This window comes from Erpetoichthys calabaricus, chromosome 14, assembly GCF_900747795.2.
Source record: "Erpetoichthys calabaricus chromosome 14, fErpCal1.3, whole genome shotgun sequence".
In the NCBI taxonomy this organism is placed as follows: Eukaryota; Metazoa; Chordata; class Cladistia; order Polypteriformes; family Polypteridae; genus Erpetoichthys; species Erpetoichthys calabaricus.
In genome coordinates, this window is record NC_041407.2 from 8737429 (window position 1) to 8756478 (window position 19050).

General features: G+C 38.6%; 1 protein-coding gene across 1 annotated transcript in view; it reads left to right on the forward strand.

The window, feature by feature from the left end:
- The first annotated feature begins 2618 nt into the window (after positions 1-2618).
- dus1l (dihydrouridine synthase 1-like (S. cerevisiae)) overlaps positions 2619-19050 on the forward strand; it is a 43112-nt gene continuing 26680 nt past the window's right edge. The window contains exons 1-7 of the mRNA XM_028818795.2: positions 2619-2747; positions 6696-6942; positions 10322-10430; positions 14267-14317; positions 15484-15596; positions 16138-16220; positions 16573-16676. Coding sequence (XP_028674628.2) covers positions 6706-6942; positions 10322-10430; positions 14267-14317; positions 15484-15596; positions 16138-16220; positions 16573-16676 — 697 coding nt within the window. The 5' untranslated portion in view covers positions 2619-2747; positions 6696-6705. The remainder of the gene's footprint in view (positions 2748-6695; positions 6943-10321; positions 10431-14266; positions 14318-15483; positions 15597-16137; positions 16221-16572; positions 16677-19050) is intronic.

The window sequence follows — 19050 nt, forward strand, 5'->3', positions numbered from 1 at the left end:
CCGAGTTTATCTTAAAAATATCCTAGCTGGCTGGTCGCAGTAAACAGCAGAATAAAATATCTTTTAGTGTTGTCATTCACAATTTTTTAGCTTTTCTTTACAGCCAATTTCTCAATACATGCCTGTAATATAAAGTATTTCCCTGTTTAAAATTTCTTGCTTCCTGGTTTCTGTGTTGTGACTGTTAAGAGCATAAATCATCAATTATATCTTTTCACGAAAATTCACTACCTGTACTACTCCACGTGGGGCTGGAAGGCCAACTAGAGCTTAACGGCTGGTCTTAATGAGCAGACACTGACACTACATGTGCTGCTCCTAAGAAGGTGTGGGGAGCTGTGTCTTTGTAAAGATCTACTTAAACTGAAATAAGGGAGCTCAAGCAGGCACATCTCCTCATGTCTGTTGGGGGGGGGGATCTTTACAGTATTCCAATGTCTCAAATGGGTGGACACTCTTAACTGTGTGTGTGTATATTGTATGATGGCCCATAACAAGTCCAATATGGAGGAATATTCTGGACAAAATAAATAAAAGTAGTGTGCAATGTGACAATAAATAATAACATGAAACATGAGTATAAATTATTTTGTTACTTATGTCTTTAGGAATTTCTTCATTTATTTAACAACATCGCACCCAATCTATATAAAGTATATAAAAGTCTATGTATGTATGTTCCAGCATCACTTCCGAACGGCTGGAGTGATTTTCATGAAACTTGGTACACGTGTTTCTCATCGGTCGACTAAAAATACCGTGGGGTGAAATCAACCCTAACCCACCCCCTTCTGGGTAGGGTGGGAGGTGATCTTGCATGCATGTTATCATCCAGTTGACACTCGGAGCGACCACCAGAGGGCGAACTGGAGGTGAATGCCAGCATTCTTTATGTTTGAGCGCCACTGCGCCCGCCTGTTGCTGTTGAAATGAAAGAGCTGGCCAGTTCCGAGCTTCAACTGGATGATAACATACATACAAGACCGCAAGACAAGCACATTAGTGCGACTTCATTGTTTGTTAATTTTCTTATTTTTTTTAAGTTGTGTTTTTTTAATTATAATTTTCACAGAAACACTATTTTCCTCCCGGTGAACGCCAGGAATTTCAGCTAGTATGAAATAAGTCATGAAATGAAAACTGTCACTTTTATTCATCAAAGTTTAGAGGGCGGGCTCTAGTGAGGACTGTGTTTCGAATGGTGATTCATTAGCAGATTGGATGTAAACCTTCAAGGGCCATCAAGTGCCACATACTCCGCAGACACATTAGATACAAACTGCTAATGATGAATTCAGAATTTTTTTTAATTAAAGTCTTCAATTTAATTCACTCACACTTTAATTCTGGGCAACTTTTCCTTGCACTCGTCTCCGACGTGCACAGTTATATATGAGCCGCAGGATTCCCAGGTCAACCAAAGAGCACGCATGAATTCCGCAGTCAATCTACCAATCAAAAAACAGTACTTGCTAGAGCCCGCCCTCTCAACTTTGACGAGTGAAAGTGACAGTTTTCGTTTCATGTTGCGTGCATATCACTGAAATAAAGAACATGTATATTTCGTGACACGTAATTGTACTCACATTTCATTTTATTTGTTATTTTTGCCACATTTCACAGTACTTTTATTGCCAATTTTATTTCTTTATTTTTGTCCAAAATATTCCTCCAAAGCCCAAGGTTAGTTTCTGCCTTGCACTGAAAACCAAACACAGGAAAAGTTAAGTATGGTTAAAGAAAGAATATTATATGGCAATAATACTGTAAAAATTACTAATAAATAACCCGAGTCACTGTTACAAGAAAACTTCCACCTATGATATAATGTTTGACTCCTCCGGATGTCTAGTGCGAGGCTTTTTTGGATTCCCCCCATTTTTGGCTCTATAGACCCGAAAACCCTCATTTTTATGCCATTTTTAACATATTTTGTTCAGGAAAATTAAACTCTTATAATCAAGAGTAAACCAATAGATGCCTTCAGCAAAATTGATCAGAAAGACTATAAAGTTGTGCATAAAAACAACCGACCCCAGTGGGTCACCCCGTAAAGGGATGCTAGGGGTCAAATTTACTCATTTTCATAAAACTTAAAAAAAAAATGTGGATCGGCAATCTAGGCGCGTGGAGGGTCATTTTATGCTGTTTCGAGGTGGTCATGAATATGATCATCTTTTTGAGATTTGATTCTTTACCGGTGGTCCTATCCCTCTAAGAGCCCCCAAAGGATTAAAAATGACATGTTTCAAACAAAAGCATGTGACGTTTCATATTAGACTGTTTCAAGGTCAGTGGTTTAAGAATATGAAGTTATTTTTGATCCTTTACTAGGAATCAAACCTTCAAGGGTGAAAAATGACACATTTCTGTTGCAATCGAGAATATTTAAACTTTCACAATTACAAAGGTTCATAAAAAATATAGTGAACCATGTTTTTGTATTTCCGTTATCACGTTGTATGATTGAGCCTTAATGCGAACACGCACCTATCCTTCGCCGATTTTTTTTTTCTTCGAATAAAACAATAGAAATACTCCACCCAAGTTAAACCCATCTCATAAAACTCACTAAGAAGCTGTTAGTTTCCGCCCGGCTGCTTTTGGACGGTGCGCCCTACGCTGGGCGGGAAGTCGGAGTGTGAAACCAGGAACACAGAAGCGCAGGTGGAGCGCCCGGCGTGAGTGTGCGCAGACTCAGAGTAGTCGAGCTCCTCCGCTGACGCACGTCGTCAAATTTCGGGCTGGTGAGTAGACTTGGGGACAAGTTGGTGTGTGATGAGGGGTGCGGTGTGAAGAACGGAGAAGTAGACACATAGCGGTGAACTGTGATAGTAGTTTTGGAGCCATGATAACTAGCATCGGCACATTCTCTGTTCACTGTCCGAGTTCTTGTGTTCCTGAACTTTACATGACGCAGAAGCGCGTGCTTGTGTGTGTAGTTTGACGCATAGCGTGTTTTCTTAAATGAAGAAGTAAAATAAATAAAACCGTTCTAGTGAGGGTCACAAGGAGTCAGGCTGGTGATCGGAGTTTCATATATGTAGTTAGTTCGAGTCATTACTGAAATGGTTTTCTTCTCTGCCGAAGGATTGTTATTCCATCATGACATTTCGTTGCATTTCCACGCAGCCCATGTGCAAATTTCGTCTGCCTAGGATACTGATGAGAGCTGAATATCCATTATGAAATCTCATTATAGAATGACGCTTTGAAATTTAGCGACGTCCTAAGGGAAGCATTCTTGTTATGGGTGAAAGAGTTTTGGCTTTTATATTCAAGTTAAATATATTTAATTGTCATATATTGAAACTATGTATGAGGCTGTGGATATGAGAGACAATGGAGCACCACAAGGAACAGTCCTGCCTCCTTTTCTCTTCACTCTGTACCCATCAGATTATAAATATAAATTTTAATAAATTTATAAAAATAAATATAAATATTATAAATATAACACCAGGTCATGTCACTTACAAAAATTTACTGATGATTATGTATTTATAGAGTGTATGAAACAGAGAATAGGAGTCAGGTGGAGAACTTTGCTTCTATGTGAATTTCCCCTTGGGATTAATAAAGTATCTATCTATCTAGAAAGAATTGTCTGCAACTTAACGTCCGCAAAACTTAAGGAACTGATTATTGACCTTCGCTGCACCAAAGAGCCTGTACACCCAGTCACTGATCAGGGGGTGGATGTGGAAGTGGTGCACTGCTGCAAGTACATGGGGGTCCACATCAATGACAGGCCGGACTGATCTTGTAACAAAGAGGGGACAATACAAGAAAGGGAAGAGCAGACTCTTTTTTTGGCTGTGACATTATTTTCATATTCTTAAACTCTGATGACCAGTACGATTTTCCCCGCTGTAGTGTGCTGGTTCAGTAACATCACTTCAGTAGAGGCCCACCAAATCAGCAAACTGATTCAAAAGGCAGGCTCAGTTATGGGACACACTCTGTACCCCCTGGAGGCTGTAGCAAAGAAGAGAAAGAAGACAAAATGAGTGCAGTTATGAACAATGCTATACATCCACACTCTGACTTACTAACACTGAATACTTTCAGCCATCAAAGTGTTCATCAGAAGTGTGAAGAAATGCTAATGGAGCTCCTTAATACCAACCTGTGCAGAGCATCACTATGAGTGTAACTGCCAGGCCAGGAATTTACTTGCTTTTTTTGTCATTCTGGTGAATTTTTGAAACGGTTTTGTTGTTTGTCCAAATGATATTATTGATTTTTTTTTTTTACTGAGCATCTGTCAAAAGCCAGATTTCCCTCTGGGGACAAATAAAGTTCTCTCTACATGACTGATCATACATTTATTCAGGAATTATTACAGGTATATTTGGATGCAGAATGCTGATGATTTGAGTGAAAATTTGTATAGAAGCAATGCAATTGTTTTGAAGATTGTAGAGAAGTTCTGCTACTTAGGTTACACGTTGAGTTCAGACAGAAGTGCTTGACAGAAATTACTGGAGACGCCCCCATTCATTTTTCTAAAGGAGCCTTAAAATCATTGAGGGCAAAGTTTATGAAAGTCGCGTCAAATCAAATTTTATTTGGCAAACACACGGTGCAATATGTAGTGAAATACTTAGTTCAGGTGTGTGCCTCTCTGATTCTGGAGGGCTGCAGGATTTCCTTCCTGCCAATTTCTTAATCCGTGACCAATTTCTGCTGTTGAGTTACTTTGTTTCCCTTCATTTTAATTCCCGTTTTTCAAGACTCCGTGTTCCGACTTGTTTTTCTTTTCTTTTTTCCTTAAATAGCAGCCAAACAAAAATGAGATGTGAAGTTAGTCCACAGATGACCAGCTAAGTTGGCGCCTCAAACTGCAACCAGTTTCTTAATTAGAAGCCAGCTCTTGTTGTTAATTAAACCCGTTATTTAATTCCATGACTTGCTGGTGCTATAATTCTGCCACAGCAGACATTTCCAAAACTGTTCGTTTTTCTTTTTCCTAAGAGCACCATCAAAATGTTTTGATGACCTGAGCAGATCAACATTACTGTGACCTTTACCTTTCTTTATTTTCAGACATTGTATACAGTATTGAACGTAGGTTAGGTGGTCATGAGTTTTGTATCTTTTTATTTATTGGCTGATAATTAAAGAGAAAATAAAGAAGGGTACGGAGTCTTAAATAGCAGGTCAGTTCAAATTAAGGCAATAGAATTGAATTAGTGCAATTACTGGGTCACCTAATTACCCCACGACAGATGCACAAGTCAGAGGTTTCCTAACACTAAGGGTCTTCTGCTTGTCTACAGGAAATGGATGGATTTATTATTTTATAATGTTCTTTATGTTGTCATACTGCAAAATTAAATTACAGTATGTGCAGCTCACCTGCATGGTAAATTGTTCAGAAATTGTAATAAACATCTTGCTGCTTTCAAGTGTTAATCACAAAGGCACAAGCATTGAGACTGACTTATTTGATACTGCAGTGCCATGCCGCTGCGGTGCTTGCCAATGCCAAGTATCAGTGCATTACTGCGGTTTTACGTTGTTCTTTTTGGTAGCTCACTCCATGTTGATGCACAAGTTAATAATAATAATAATAATTAATAATAATTCATTACATTTATATAGCGCTTTTCTCAGTACTCAAAGCGATATCCACACAGGGAGGAACCGGGAAGCGAACCCACAATCTTCCACAGTCTCCTTACTGCAAAGGAGTTGCAAGTCTAATGCTATTCGGACAGGCTGGCTGTTTGTGTAGGCTTCTCTACAGCTGGCCTGGAATGCCAGCTCATACTATGGGTGACTCATCAATCGGCAGTGTAAAAAAACATCTATTTTTCCTTCTTTCAGCATGTGAAGTTGTAGTTAATTTTTGCTTTCACACATCAAAATATTGCCATGAATCGGCTCTGGGCTTAGGCTTTAATAACAAATGCTGGCCAGTGAAATATTCAATTTTTCATGAAATAGAAGAAAACGTAACATGTTACATTTTATAATAAGTAACTATATAACCTACTAGCTGTCCCCCATGACTCCACCTGCATAGTAGTGAAACAGGAGAAACTTTAAAAATCAATAAAAAAATTATAATAATTTGTATTGAGAAGGATTTTATATTGATAGCTTTTGTATCCGAGGTCCTCTTGATATACAATATTTTTGGTTTTGATATCAGGGGCGAGAATGTAGCTGTGATCTCTTTGCCAAAAATGTAAAAAGGTGATAAGGTATCTCTGGCCAAGCGGAAGGTAGGTACAGTACGCTCCAAGGTCAAACATTGGCCTTGTATCTGATCGTGTTCAGCTCTGATGGGAGAGCGTCCCCCACGTGGGGAGAAAAGCACATGGCCGTGATATCTCTGCCAATGAGCGGCTACCCTCTAAATCACACGTAGCTCTGATCTCTCACTCAAAAATGTCAAACGTTACTCCTTAACAATCTCTAGATGATACTGTCTACTGAACAAGTAGGTATCGCTAGGTAAGCGGAGGCGAGGTGCTCTCCAACACATGTAGAGAGGTAGAGCGACTCGAACGGAGGCTGGTGCGTGAGTGAGGAGGACCCCACCCGGCTCCCCACTCCTGAGGTCCCGCCTCCCCCTCCCCTCGGCCCACAGCCTCTCTCTCTCTCGGATTTATATATATATATAAACATACATATATATATATAATATTACTGAGAGTATATTTATTATGTATTGTTATCAACAGCCTGGACATCATGGCAAAACTACAGGGGTTTGATTTCTGGAGAACCACACTGAAGGAGGCTCATTACATAGTTGCTCCAATGGTGGATCAGAGTGAGCTTGCCTGGAGGTTGCTCAGCCGACGCCATGGGGCACAGCTGTGCTACACACCGATGCTGCATGCCCAAGTATTTATACGTGACAGCAACTACCGGAAAGCAAACCTCTACAATGAGGTGTGTGCAGAGGATCGCCCCCTCATTGCTCAGGTGAGTATGTCTGCTTGTATCTAGATCACATTTCAAGCTGTTTTGAGAGTTCTGTTTTTTGTATTTTTAGCAGTGCTCCACAGTGAATTGTTTAGCACATTTTATTTCCATAGGAAAATTTAGAATTTGGTACCCGTTTTAAGGTGGCTTCATTTTATTTGTCTTGCGAAGAAGTTACTTGTGCTTCTAAGCATCTGGAAACATTTACTGCTATAAATAGTTTTTACTCATATTAGATTTTTTTTTTTGCATTATTCTGTACTTTTCACATTTCAGATTATTTTAGCTGTCCATTTAGCATGGTTATGTTCACTAAGGAGAAAAGTTACTTCTTGACTTGATACAGGACAATTTTCAGTGCTATTTATTTTGTAAAGCCATGTACCTGTACATCGTTTTACTGTTCACGGATTTCAGACTCGCAGTGCTTCCACATATTTCCATCTACAGTGTAGTGTACTGACAGTAAATTGTAATTTTATACACAAAAACATGAAAATTACACTAAATGTAGACAGATAGATAGGTAGATAGATAGGAAAGGCAACATATATTAGATAGATAGATACTTTATTAATCCCCAAGAGGAAAGTCACATACTCCAGCAGCAGCATACTGATAAAAACAATTTTAAATTAAAGAGTGATAAAAACACAGTACAAGTTAAAAAGTGCAAGGCAGGTACAGTGCATCCGGAAAGTATTCACAGCGCATCACTTTTTCCACATTTTGTTGTTACAGCCTTATTCCAAAATCGATTAAATTCATTTTTTTCCTCAGAATTCTGCACACAACACCCCATAATGACAATGTGAAAAAAGTTTACTTGAGGTTTTTGCAAATTTATTAAAAATAAAAAAACTGAGAAATCCCATGTCCATAAGTATTCACAGCCTTTGCTCAATACTTTGTCGATGCACCTTTGGCAGCAATTACAGCCTCAAGTCTTGTTGAATATGATGCCACAAGCTTGGCACACCTATCCTTGGCCAGTGTCGCCCATTCCTCTTTGCAGCACCTCTCAAGCTCCATCAGGTTGGATGGGAAGTGTCGGTGCACAGCCATTTTAAGATCTCTCCAGAGATGTTCAATCGGATTCAAGTCTGGGCTCTGGCTGGGCCACTCAAGGACATTCACAGAGTTGTCCTGAAGCTACTCCTTTGATATCTTGGCTGTGTGCTTAGGGTCGTTGTCCTGCTGAAAGATGAACCGTCGCCCCAGTCTGAGGTGAAGAGCGCTCTGGAGCAGGTTTTCATCCAGGATGTCTCTGTACATTGTTGCAGTCATCTTTCCCTTTATCCTGACTAGTCTCCCAGTTCCTGCCGCTGAAAAACATCCCCACAGCATGATGCTGCCACCACCATGCTTCACTGTAGGGATGGTATTGGCCTGGTGATGAGTGGTGCCTGGTTTCCTCCAAACGTGACGCCTGGCATTCACACCAAAGAGTTCAATCTTTGTCTCATCAGACCAGAGAATTTTCTTTCTCATGGTCTGAGAGTCCTTTAGGTGCCTTTTGGCAAACTCCAGGTGGGCTGCCATGTGCCTTTTACTAAGGAGTGGCTTCTGTCTGGCCACTCTACCATACAGGCCTGATTGGCGGATTGCTGCAGAGATGGTTGTCCTTCTGGAAGGTTCTCCTCTCTCCACAGAGGACCTCTGGAGCTCTGACAGAGTGACCATCGGGTTCTTGGTCACCTCCCTGGCTAAGGCCCTTCTCCCCCGATCACTCAGTTTAGATGGCCGGCCAGCTCTAGGAAGAGTTCTGGTGGTTTCGAACTTCTTCCACTTACGGATGATGGAGGCCACTGTGCTCATTGGGACCTTCAAAGCAGCAGAAATTTTTCTGTAACCTTCCCCAGATTTGTGCCTCGAGACAATCCTGTCTCGGAGGTCTACAGACAATTCCTTTGACTTCATGCTTGGTTTGTGCTGTGACATGAACTGTCAACTGTGGGACCTTCTATAGACAGGTGTGTGCCTTTCCAAAACATGTCCAATCAAATGAATTTACCACAGGTGGACTCCAATGAAGCTGCAGAAACATCTCAAGGATGATCAGGGGAAACAGGATGCACCTGAGCTCAATTTTGAGCTTCATGGCAAAGGCTGTGAATACTTATGTACATGTGCTTTCTCAGTTTTTTTATTTTTAATAAATTTGCAAAAACCTCAAGTAAACTTTTTTCACGTTGTCATTATGGGGTGTTGTGTGTGGAATTCTGAGGAAAAAAATGAATTTAATTCATTTTGGAATAAGGCTGTAACATAACAAAATGTGGAAAAAGTGATGCGCTGTGAATACTTTCCGGATGCACTGTATAACAGTCAATAACTTTGAATAATGTTAACGTTTACCCCCACCGAGTGGAATTGAAGAGTACGCATAGTGTGTTGGAGGAACAATCTTCTCAGTCTGTCAGTGGAGCAGGACGGTGACAGCAGTCTGTTGCTGAAGCTGCTCCTCTGTCTGGAGATGATCCTGTTCAGTGGATGCAGTGGATTCTCCATGATTGATAGGAGTCTGCTCAGCGCCCGTCGCTCTGCCATGGATGTCAAACTGTCCAGCTCCGTGCCTACAATAGAGCCTGCCTTCCTCACCAGTTTGTCCAGGCGTGAGGCGTCCCTCTTCTTTATGCTTATGTACAGTGAGACATAAGCCATAGAAGCAAATCATAACATTTTATGTTCAGTAACATCATTTTATATGGCCAGTTGACAGTGGGGGGAAGTAAAACAAATACTCTGTTAACAACATTCTTTAAGAAAATAAACCTCAAAGGTGTCCACAGTTTGCTATGACAGACACAATCACTGACAAAGCCACAGCTCTGATGACCTAGGTCAAATGGTCTCTGTTATCTTCCTGAGCATCTAAATACATATATGATGTAATGAGAATAAGATAAATTCCTTTTATTGTTGAATGTTCTGCGGGTAGGAGCAGTAGCTTGGCAATGTAGCAGTGACACCAAGTATCACATCAGGGAACTGAGAAGCAAAAATCTCTTGTAACAACACTTCATGTGGGCTTCATTAAATGGAGGTTTATGACTATTGAATTTGCAGTTTATGTGGTTGAGGTGTGTTTTACATGGCCAGAGGAATATCCGTTTTTTGTATACATTTCATATGCTTGAGGTGGGTTTTCTTAACTACTGGAGGAGCAACTGAACTGTACAACAATTAAACCTGGCAGTTGTCATACTGCCTTTGAGTTGACTTTGTCTTCCTTGCTCAACCTCTTTAGAAGCCTTTTATTTGTTTTATTTTAAAATGTGCTTTTCCATGTACGTTATTGCAAGCACTTTGTGGTCATGTTTATCAAGGTTTAATAAGCAATTTATTGCTTCACTAACATCTCTATGTTTAATTTTAGTTTTGTGCAAACGACCCAGATGTGTTTGTCCAGGCAGCTCTTTTAGCCCAGGATTATTGTGATGCCATCGACCTCAATATAGGTTGTCCTCAGATGATTGCAAAGCGAGGTATGACAAATTAAAATAAATTATGCACATTTGACTCCACCATATTATCATCAGTAGTATTTTTAACTTTTGGATTTTCATTAATCCGTTACGAAAAAAAAATGTTAACATTTGTATTTCATTGTATTCAGATGTCCAATTATATTACAGTACTTGCATGTATGATTTTAGAAAGTTAAATTTTGATAGCTTGTTATAATGTTAAGATGTTTCAAAAAAGGTATCCATAAATAAGTATATACATGTGCACAATCATTATATTAGATATTAGTTTAATTAGTTACCATTTGTCTTACAAGTCTGTATTCTCTTAGTACTAAATAAAAAGGAAATTTGAATCTTTTGGTGTTGCCGGATAGGAGAGAATGTTTTTAAAAAAAAAAAAAAAAAGCACAAAGTATGACCTTCAAACGTGACCATGTTAATGGGTCAGTGGTCTGGCTCTGGTGCTGTGGCTTGCCAGCCTGTAAATGTGAGGTCAAGTTTGTTCTTGATTAGGTTAGAATCATAGCGACTTAGTCTCGGTTGCAGTAGTAGGAATCGGAGGTCTCAGTATCTGAAGTAAAGTTACATGCTATGATTTTATTTCTGATCAGATATATTAAATGTATTATTTTCCTCTCTGTCCTGTGTGGCTGTGTTACATTTTCTATAGTGTAGCAATAAAAATCCAAAAGTACCATCATAGTCATTCTGAGTTTCCTCAGGCACCTCTTAAATGAAGGTGCTTATCGAGCTTTATTCACTTTGAGCTGTTATTGTGGGTCCCAATTTGTTGTAGATCTGGCATCTAAAATGCCTAATGACTTCTAGGGGCGCTTCTTCAGTACCCAAACCGAAATCTTTTTGGTGAGGGTGTTTTTTTGCAGTTCTGGCAGGCCATTCTCTCTATGCCTGTTAATGTGTACAGTAAATTTCTTTGTCTTGCTAAGTTTCACTTGCCTTTTGTAACCAGCAAAGTAAATTTTTTTAGTAATTACAGTATTAGAAGAAGAGGTTAAAAGGAGATATATTCAGTATAAAGAGAGAATAAAGTTACAAACTGTACTAACCAATGTGAGATGTAATATACTTAATACAAGACATACTGTATATAGACCCTGCATCAGTGAAGCCATCAGACAACTGCAGTGGCCCAAATGCTCGTGGCATGAGTTCACATTAGAAAATGCACGATTTACTCAAAGATGATTTCAGATACATTATCTACATTTCTAGGACAGATTAGAGGAAAAAAAAGCAATTGTGTTAAAGGCAGAGTCAACAACTGACACCCTAATTTTGGTGTCTCATTAAGATGTTCCGGAGCAATATTTAGAGACAGAGAGTTGGCCTTGTCCATTGCATTCTTAAATATAATCTTCAGATTGAATTGGGTCTAACTTAGTGTGCATGTTTTGAGTTTTTAAGTCTTTCCAGGCATTTCAGAGCCAATAGAGAATTTTCTTCTTCTTCTTTGTTTATAGAAAACAGACTGAAATGTTAAACAGTACTTAGAGCTGAAAAAAATATATTACAAAACATTTAATCATTCTTGTGGTCCAAACTGAAGGTGAAAATTAGGCCCATCCAAGTGTAAGTCCTTTTAATTTAAGTAGGAATAAAAGTTTAGCAGCTAGAGCATTTATTTTTTAAAATGTGAAAGTATATACAAATACATAAGCCATGAATAAAAAAATGACTCCTGTCTTACATAAAATACATAAAAAGTCAAGTTCTAACTCCAAAGAAAATGTGACTTGGTAATGGCTTCTTAGCTAAAATAGACATTCATGAGTAAACATCTAGTGTAGAGCTTTTCTTTTTGTTCATTTGTTTCGATTCAGCTGTCACCTGTTTTTAATATGTGGGTTCCTGGAGGACATTAAAAGCGTTGTATGAATGTGGGATAAATTTTGCATAATCAATAGACCTGTTCTGTCGTCCAGACCCAGCATAATTCCAGCAGCTTTGGACTGAGTTGCCATGAAGCAAATGTCCATCATCATTTTGTTTCACAGTACTACTTGTTCCTGTATCCGTGCAGGTGTTCATCATCCAACTACACTTCTGCTGCCCATTCCCACTAGTCTATGCAGATGGCTATCCACCTAGGTGTCTGCTACCTCAGGTGTCCTATTTCTTCTTTTGAAGGTGCCGTGGTTTGGTAAAGGCAACTTACTGATTTGTTCTTGCAGTGGATACCACATTTCAATTAAGCTTTTTTGGTTCTGACCTTGGGCAGTCCCTGATTTAGATTTAGAGTGCCCCCCTTGATAAGGAACACTTGGACATTATGTGCCCAAAATAGCATTCTGCTTCCTCTCTAATAAAAAAGATCATATCTATATACTGAGGTAAGTATTTCTTGGTTAATGAATCCTGGTTTGATAGACTGTTTATCTCTGTCATTTGTAAAAACAACATCTGAGATCCATAACTCAAAATAAAAAAATGCTTTTACTCGGTAATTGGCATTGAGTGCTACTTGAAAGTTTTTGTGAACCGAAAGTGCAGTTTGTTAAATATTACAATACATTTTAACTATAAACATTGGTTCTTATACTTTTTTTTGTTAATTTACTTGTGCAGAAATAATGTAAGTGAACCTATGACTTTTTTTGTTTTCTTCTGAATGCAGTTTGTGTGAAGTGCATAAAACAAGTTACAAATAATTATCTGATTATTAGAGAGTAGCCTGAAGAGCCCTGCTTTACAAAAATACAAAAAAAAATGGTCTAGTTTAGTTAAGACCACAAGTGAGTGGTACGATATCAAGCTAAGATTAGTGCAGCTTCCTAGAAAATAACTTTGATATCTGTTTGTTTTGAAAGAGTTACAGACCAAGTTTCAAATTAGACTTCATATGTTCTTTGTCAAAGTGGATTACCTACATATGGATACAATTCAAGGTGTCTGGCATGCAACTTTTTTTTATATTGGCAATTATAAAAAACCTAACAAAACTGCCTTAAACAGACAATGCAATAAATACAAGGTCACAGAGGAAAAGTGTCTGTCTTAGCAGCATGGGAGCCGGGCAGAAAACAACCCTGGAGAGGTCACAGGAGAGTAGAATATCAAAAGAAATGGCAATGAAACAGGATCAAATATGCAAACTCCATACAGCAGTAACTAGTGCAAGATTTAAACTCCGGCCTCTGGATTCACAGAGCAGTGTTACAGAGTAAAGGTGTGTACTCAAGTGTTTCCAGCAGTAGACAAGTGTCCTGTCTGAAATCAGTTTCCACAAGGCACCCAAAGCGTCCTGTTCTCCATCCTCCATTACAATTAATTAAACAATCATGTTAGAAGATGGAGGGGTTTGTCTTTGTGAACTGGTTGAGCCAAACATACAAACCATGGAGTTAATTTTAAACTAAACAAGCTTGATTCATCATGTCAGAGATGCTTACTTTCACACATTTCTCTGAGAGTTTATCCAGCACGGTGAATAATGAGACTTGCTATTAGCAATTGCAAAGTTTCCAGTAAAATGTTTGGCACCGGCAGTCTGTGCTTATTTTGTCTGAGCTTAAGAAGTGCACCGTCTCTCTTTTTGTGGAAGAAAGCAAATTCTTTTCTATGTGTAACAGAGACCTAGTCTGAAATTGACCATTGTCTAGTGATCATGTTAATCATTGTTGAGCAATGAGCACAGCTTGAATGTGAGGAGTAGCTGTCTTTTTCCTAGTTTTGAGCAGGAAGGTGTCACGTTCTTTTAGTTGAATGTTATATCAGTCCCCTTTCTTCAAACTCAGATAAAGAAGGTAGGTTTTTTTTTTTTTTGTGTGTGTGTTTTTTCCAATTAGAAATGGTCAGTTTACATTTAATATTGTTTTGTCTTCTGTTTATAGGACACTATGGAGCATTTCTTCAAGATGAATGGAGCCTTCTTCATAAAATGAGTAAGCTTCACGTTTTCCCCACTCAACTGTCTTAATTTTCTCAGTGTAGTGTTAATACACTCCTTTTTCTGAATAATCCATCCATCCATCCATTCTCCAACCCGCTGAATCCGAACACAGGGTCACGGGGGTCTGCTGGAGCCAATCCCAGCCAACACAGGGCACAAGGCAGGAAACAATCCTGGGCAGGGTGCCAACCCACCGCAGGACACACACAAACACACCAAGCACACACTAAGGCCAATTTAGAAACGCCAATCCACCTAACCTGCATGTCTTTGGACTGTGGGAGGAAACCGGAGCGCCTGGAGGAAACCCACGCAGACACGGGGAGAACATGCAAACTCCACGCAGGGAGGACCCGGGAATCGAACCCAGGTCCCCAGATCACCCAACTGCGAGGCAGCAGCGCTACCCACTGCGCCACCGTGCCGCCCCTGAATAATCCTACAAGGTTAATTTTGTTTTGCGTAGGTGATGGTAGTATTGGAACACACCTGTATAAAGAAGGGAACTCATGGGCAGTGTGTTAGTTAATCCCATGTACATTGAAATATCTTAAATGTAGTTTTTTGTTTTGTTTTCTTTTGCCATCTGTAATGCAGGATAAATAGTCAAGAGAAATAGCTAAAGTGACAGAGCGGTGCAGTGTGTTGTGCTGACGTCTTCTGACTCCAGACAACTGGGTTTGACTCAAGGCCTGGTCACTGCCTGTGTGTAATTTTTATGTTGTCCCAACATTTTTGTGGGTTTTAATTTTAAGGTTAAGGGTCTAAGATGACCTGGCATAAGTGATTGCAGGAGCATTTGTGAAAGTGCACTGTGATAGACAAACCAGTTTAATGCAAAATGTCTTCCTGTTTGTGTTTTTTTATACATTTTTTAACAGTTGCCTTGACAATTTGAGAATAAAAGATGAAAATAATCTGTAAATAAGTTTATATAGTATACTTGTATGTGCGTGTGATCAAATCCAAATGTTGACTTGTCTGTACTTAAATTATTTATACCTCCTACTGATATTATGAAATTGTTTTTTTTCTTATATTTAATTTTTGGCAAGTTATATGTATATTTACAGAACCTTTTGTCTTCTCTCGTTTGTCTTCAAGGAGAGATGTTCCCCCACTACTGTAGTCTTCACTCTTTTTTTATGTATTTTTTAGTCACAGTTGCCAATGAGAAGCTCTCTGTTCCTGTCACTTGCAAAATTCGAGTCTTTCCAGAAATTGATAAAACTGTGCAGTATGCGAAAATGCTGGAAAAAGCTGGATGCCAGGTAAAGTATTACTCTCTTGTGAGATTACCTGGACTGTGCCAGTATGAGCAGTTGTTACCTGTAAGGCTTTGACTTTGCACTGTCACACCATCAACAGCACAAGCATGCTTGACTGTTAGTCCCATTTCCTTTATGACTTATAGAATGTTGTTCTGTTTTCTAATAGGATCATGAACTTCACTTCCTTTCAGAACCACTGTAAACATACCCACATGCAACTGAACATTTTTATATTCCATCTTACATTTTTAATCCTTATCAAAAATGCAGCATTGAAATATTGCTTTTTTTGGCCCGTATATCACATAAAAATATAACTCCATCCACCCATTTTCTGAATCTGCATATCCAGTAGAGTTTATACTGTCAGCAACAGATGTCATGGCGGACTGGACAGGGCCTTGATAGGTCACATAGCAAACCCACACTTGCCGCTATTGGTTCAATTTAGAATTTCTAATAAACTATTTTTTTTTTACATATGTCTGTGTGGAATCTGACTGAGCTCTAACTTCTTCATATTTTTTTTGGTTTCATGAAGTTGTTAACAGTTCATGGACGAACTAAGGAACAGAAGGGGCCATTAACTGGAGTGGCAAGTTGGGATCATATTAAAGCTGTGAGGTGTGTTTCAGCTAACCACTTACAGTACTTTTCATTGATTTTTAAAGAATTATAAATGAATACGTAAATGATCATTCTATTTAACAAATGCTGTTTATTAATTTATCATGGGTTTTTCACAGGAGTGCTGGTTAACTTGCCCCAAGTTAATCTTTTCTTTGTGGAGATAAATTTACAGCAGTGAATCTGCAATGTTCACTGTCTCTACTTTTGACTGCACAGTAGTAATATTTTAAACAGTTTTATTATCTCCTTTCCCTGAATTGTAATTTTAAAGTTCATCATTTGTAACTTTAAATTTAGCAGTAGTCTAAACCAAATAAAGAAGTGTTTGACATTTTTATCTTCTCAGGAAAGCAGTGAATATCCCGGTTTTTGCAAATGGTAATATCCAGTATCTTTCTGATGTGGAGCGTTGCCTCCAGGAGACTGGGGTTCAGGGTGTAATGAGTGCAGGTACATCTTTTTCTTAGTGAATCCTCATGTGCTGTGTGTAGGAGGCTGTCATCACTGACTACAATGTGAATGTTTAACTGCTATTCTTTGTTATTTATATATAATGTGTGTGTGTGTGTGTGTGTATATGTATATATATATATAATATATATAAAATTATGGAAGAGAAGGTCTGTGATACGGTTTACATATTTGCAGCTGGAGATCCACATAGGGAGAAAATGAATCACGTATCATAAAGTTTTTATTCCTGAGCTTTCAGCCCCTGCCAGGCGCCTTCATCAGAGGATAATGCTTAGACTTGCAAGAATCAAAGGCAATATATAGCAAAAAATTAGGTGGGGGGCTAAGTCAGTGTGCTTGGGGGGTGGGGTATTGGTTGTAAATTTTATTTATTATGAACATGTTCTTAAGTTTGCATATTCTGGGTTTATGTCCAAATAAGATTCTATTACCACACCTGAAAAAAATAGACATTTGCAGAAGTTGTTCGGCCAACCATACCTTTTGATTATTTTTCATTATAAAAATAAGTTCTACTTTTCATTGTGTGAAGTTAAGCTACAGTCAGTACATATTCCAGAGGAACAATTCAGCAAGAACAAAAAAAACAAAACTTTTTCTGCTTACATGTAGAAACATGTGGGAAGAGTAACTTAATTAAGTAATTGCTTTACTTTGAAGAAGACAGCTCACTGAAGGCAGCACAATTATTTCTGAAGTGCTGACAGCCATTTTAATCCAATCAATTTTTTTTTCTAGATTCAGCTTGTACAATGACAATCTGATTAGCTATGGCTGTTGCAAATACTGTCTGTTGTAATTACCTAGCAGTCCAACTACAGATCTCGCATTTTATTACATTTTTTTGTCATTATTGTTAGATAAAAGGAGATCTAGTGCCTGTTTCAACAACAGACATTAAATAATCCTAGATCTCAGAAGTAATTACAACATACTTTAGCGTGATTTTATACCAGTAGACTAGTCTGTTTCAGAACGCCGGATTTCGGTTCGCTCACACAATCCCAGATAGGTTCTTCTCAATATATGTGTGCATTCATGGCAAAACTTGTAAGCCCTTATGAGTCAAGCATTAAACAGCCGATCAACCATGGACGACAAGTCTGTGAAGGAAAAACTGACAAGCCAGCAGAGCAAGCGGTGCTGGTGGTGGTTCATGAAAATGACCTGTATATCTGGCAAAAGAGAAGCATTACCGCAGCAACATCTGCCAAGGAAAGGGAGATGATATGGAGGGATATCACTGCAAGAATAAATGTGTAAATCAACCGATCAGTGAAATCCATGTAAACTTTGTGTTAAATTGTTGCATTCCATTTTTGTAATATCAATGATAGCAAAAGGCCTAAGACCCACAAAATTAAGTGTTAGCATACATAGGGTTGTTCTAGTAATGACCGTGAGAGATTTTGTATTTTCTTCACTGAACCGCATATTATCTGGTAATTACATAACATGACATTTTCAACATTTCGTCTGCTTTTTCTGATTCTTAAATAGTGCAGTTGGGATCAGCATTTCTGACCAGACATTTACAACCTTTGATCTTCTGATTGGATGCTCTTCTTAATTATTACAACCTCAAAAAGTTAATCCTTCATGTTAAACCTGCTATTTGCAGGTTAGTTTCAGGGCATTGGTTGCCCCAGTGACTGAGCTGGGTTTCATCAAATCTTTCTTTCTAGTAATCAGGCAAAAATCCTAAACCCATTCCAAAAGCATTTGCATCTTTGGTCTCACGGATCACGTAATTCTGGCTTAAGCTGTTCCAGAAACACAGATTTGACTAAATTCATGTTTTCTGGAATGGAGTTGGCCTATTGTCCATGAATCCTGACTTACTTTAACCGGATTTTGCACTAAACCTGCTTTCTTGAAGAGACCCCTGAATAGAGGGTGTCTAAGGCAGTTTTTGTATATAGATTTTTTTGCTCTTTTCTCACACCTTGCACTGTAATCATATAATTTGTTTTTTTAAATTAAATTGCGTTCTCCCTGTTTTTGTAAACTATCAAGCTGCCCCCTCGATTTTAAGAGCAATGTGAGTTAAAACTACAGCTGAACGGTAACTGTAACCATCGAGAATCTTAAATGCTTCTGCAATCACAAAAGTGTTAACTTCTGGGCGAAAAAAATCATTTTAAGAAATGGCAATTTAACTTCCAACTTAATAATAACAAAAACACCCCTTATGGTAGAATTAGACTTACTTTTTATTTAACATTCACTATTATGTGATGCTGAGGGTTTTGTCTGTCTCTGAACTTCAGTTTCATTTTACTTTTATGTACTCTTCACAGGTGGTTAACTCCATAAGCTGACAAGACTCATAATTAAACTAAAATGATCA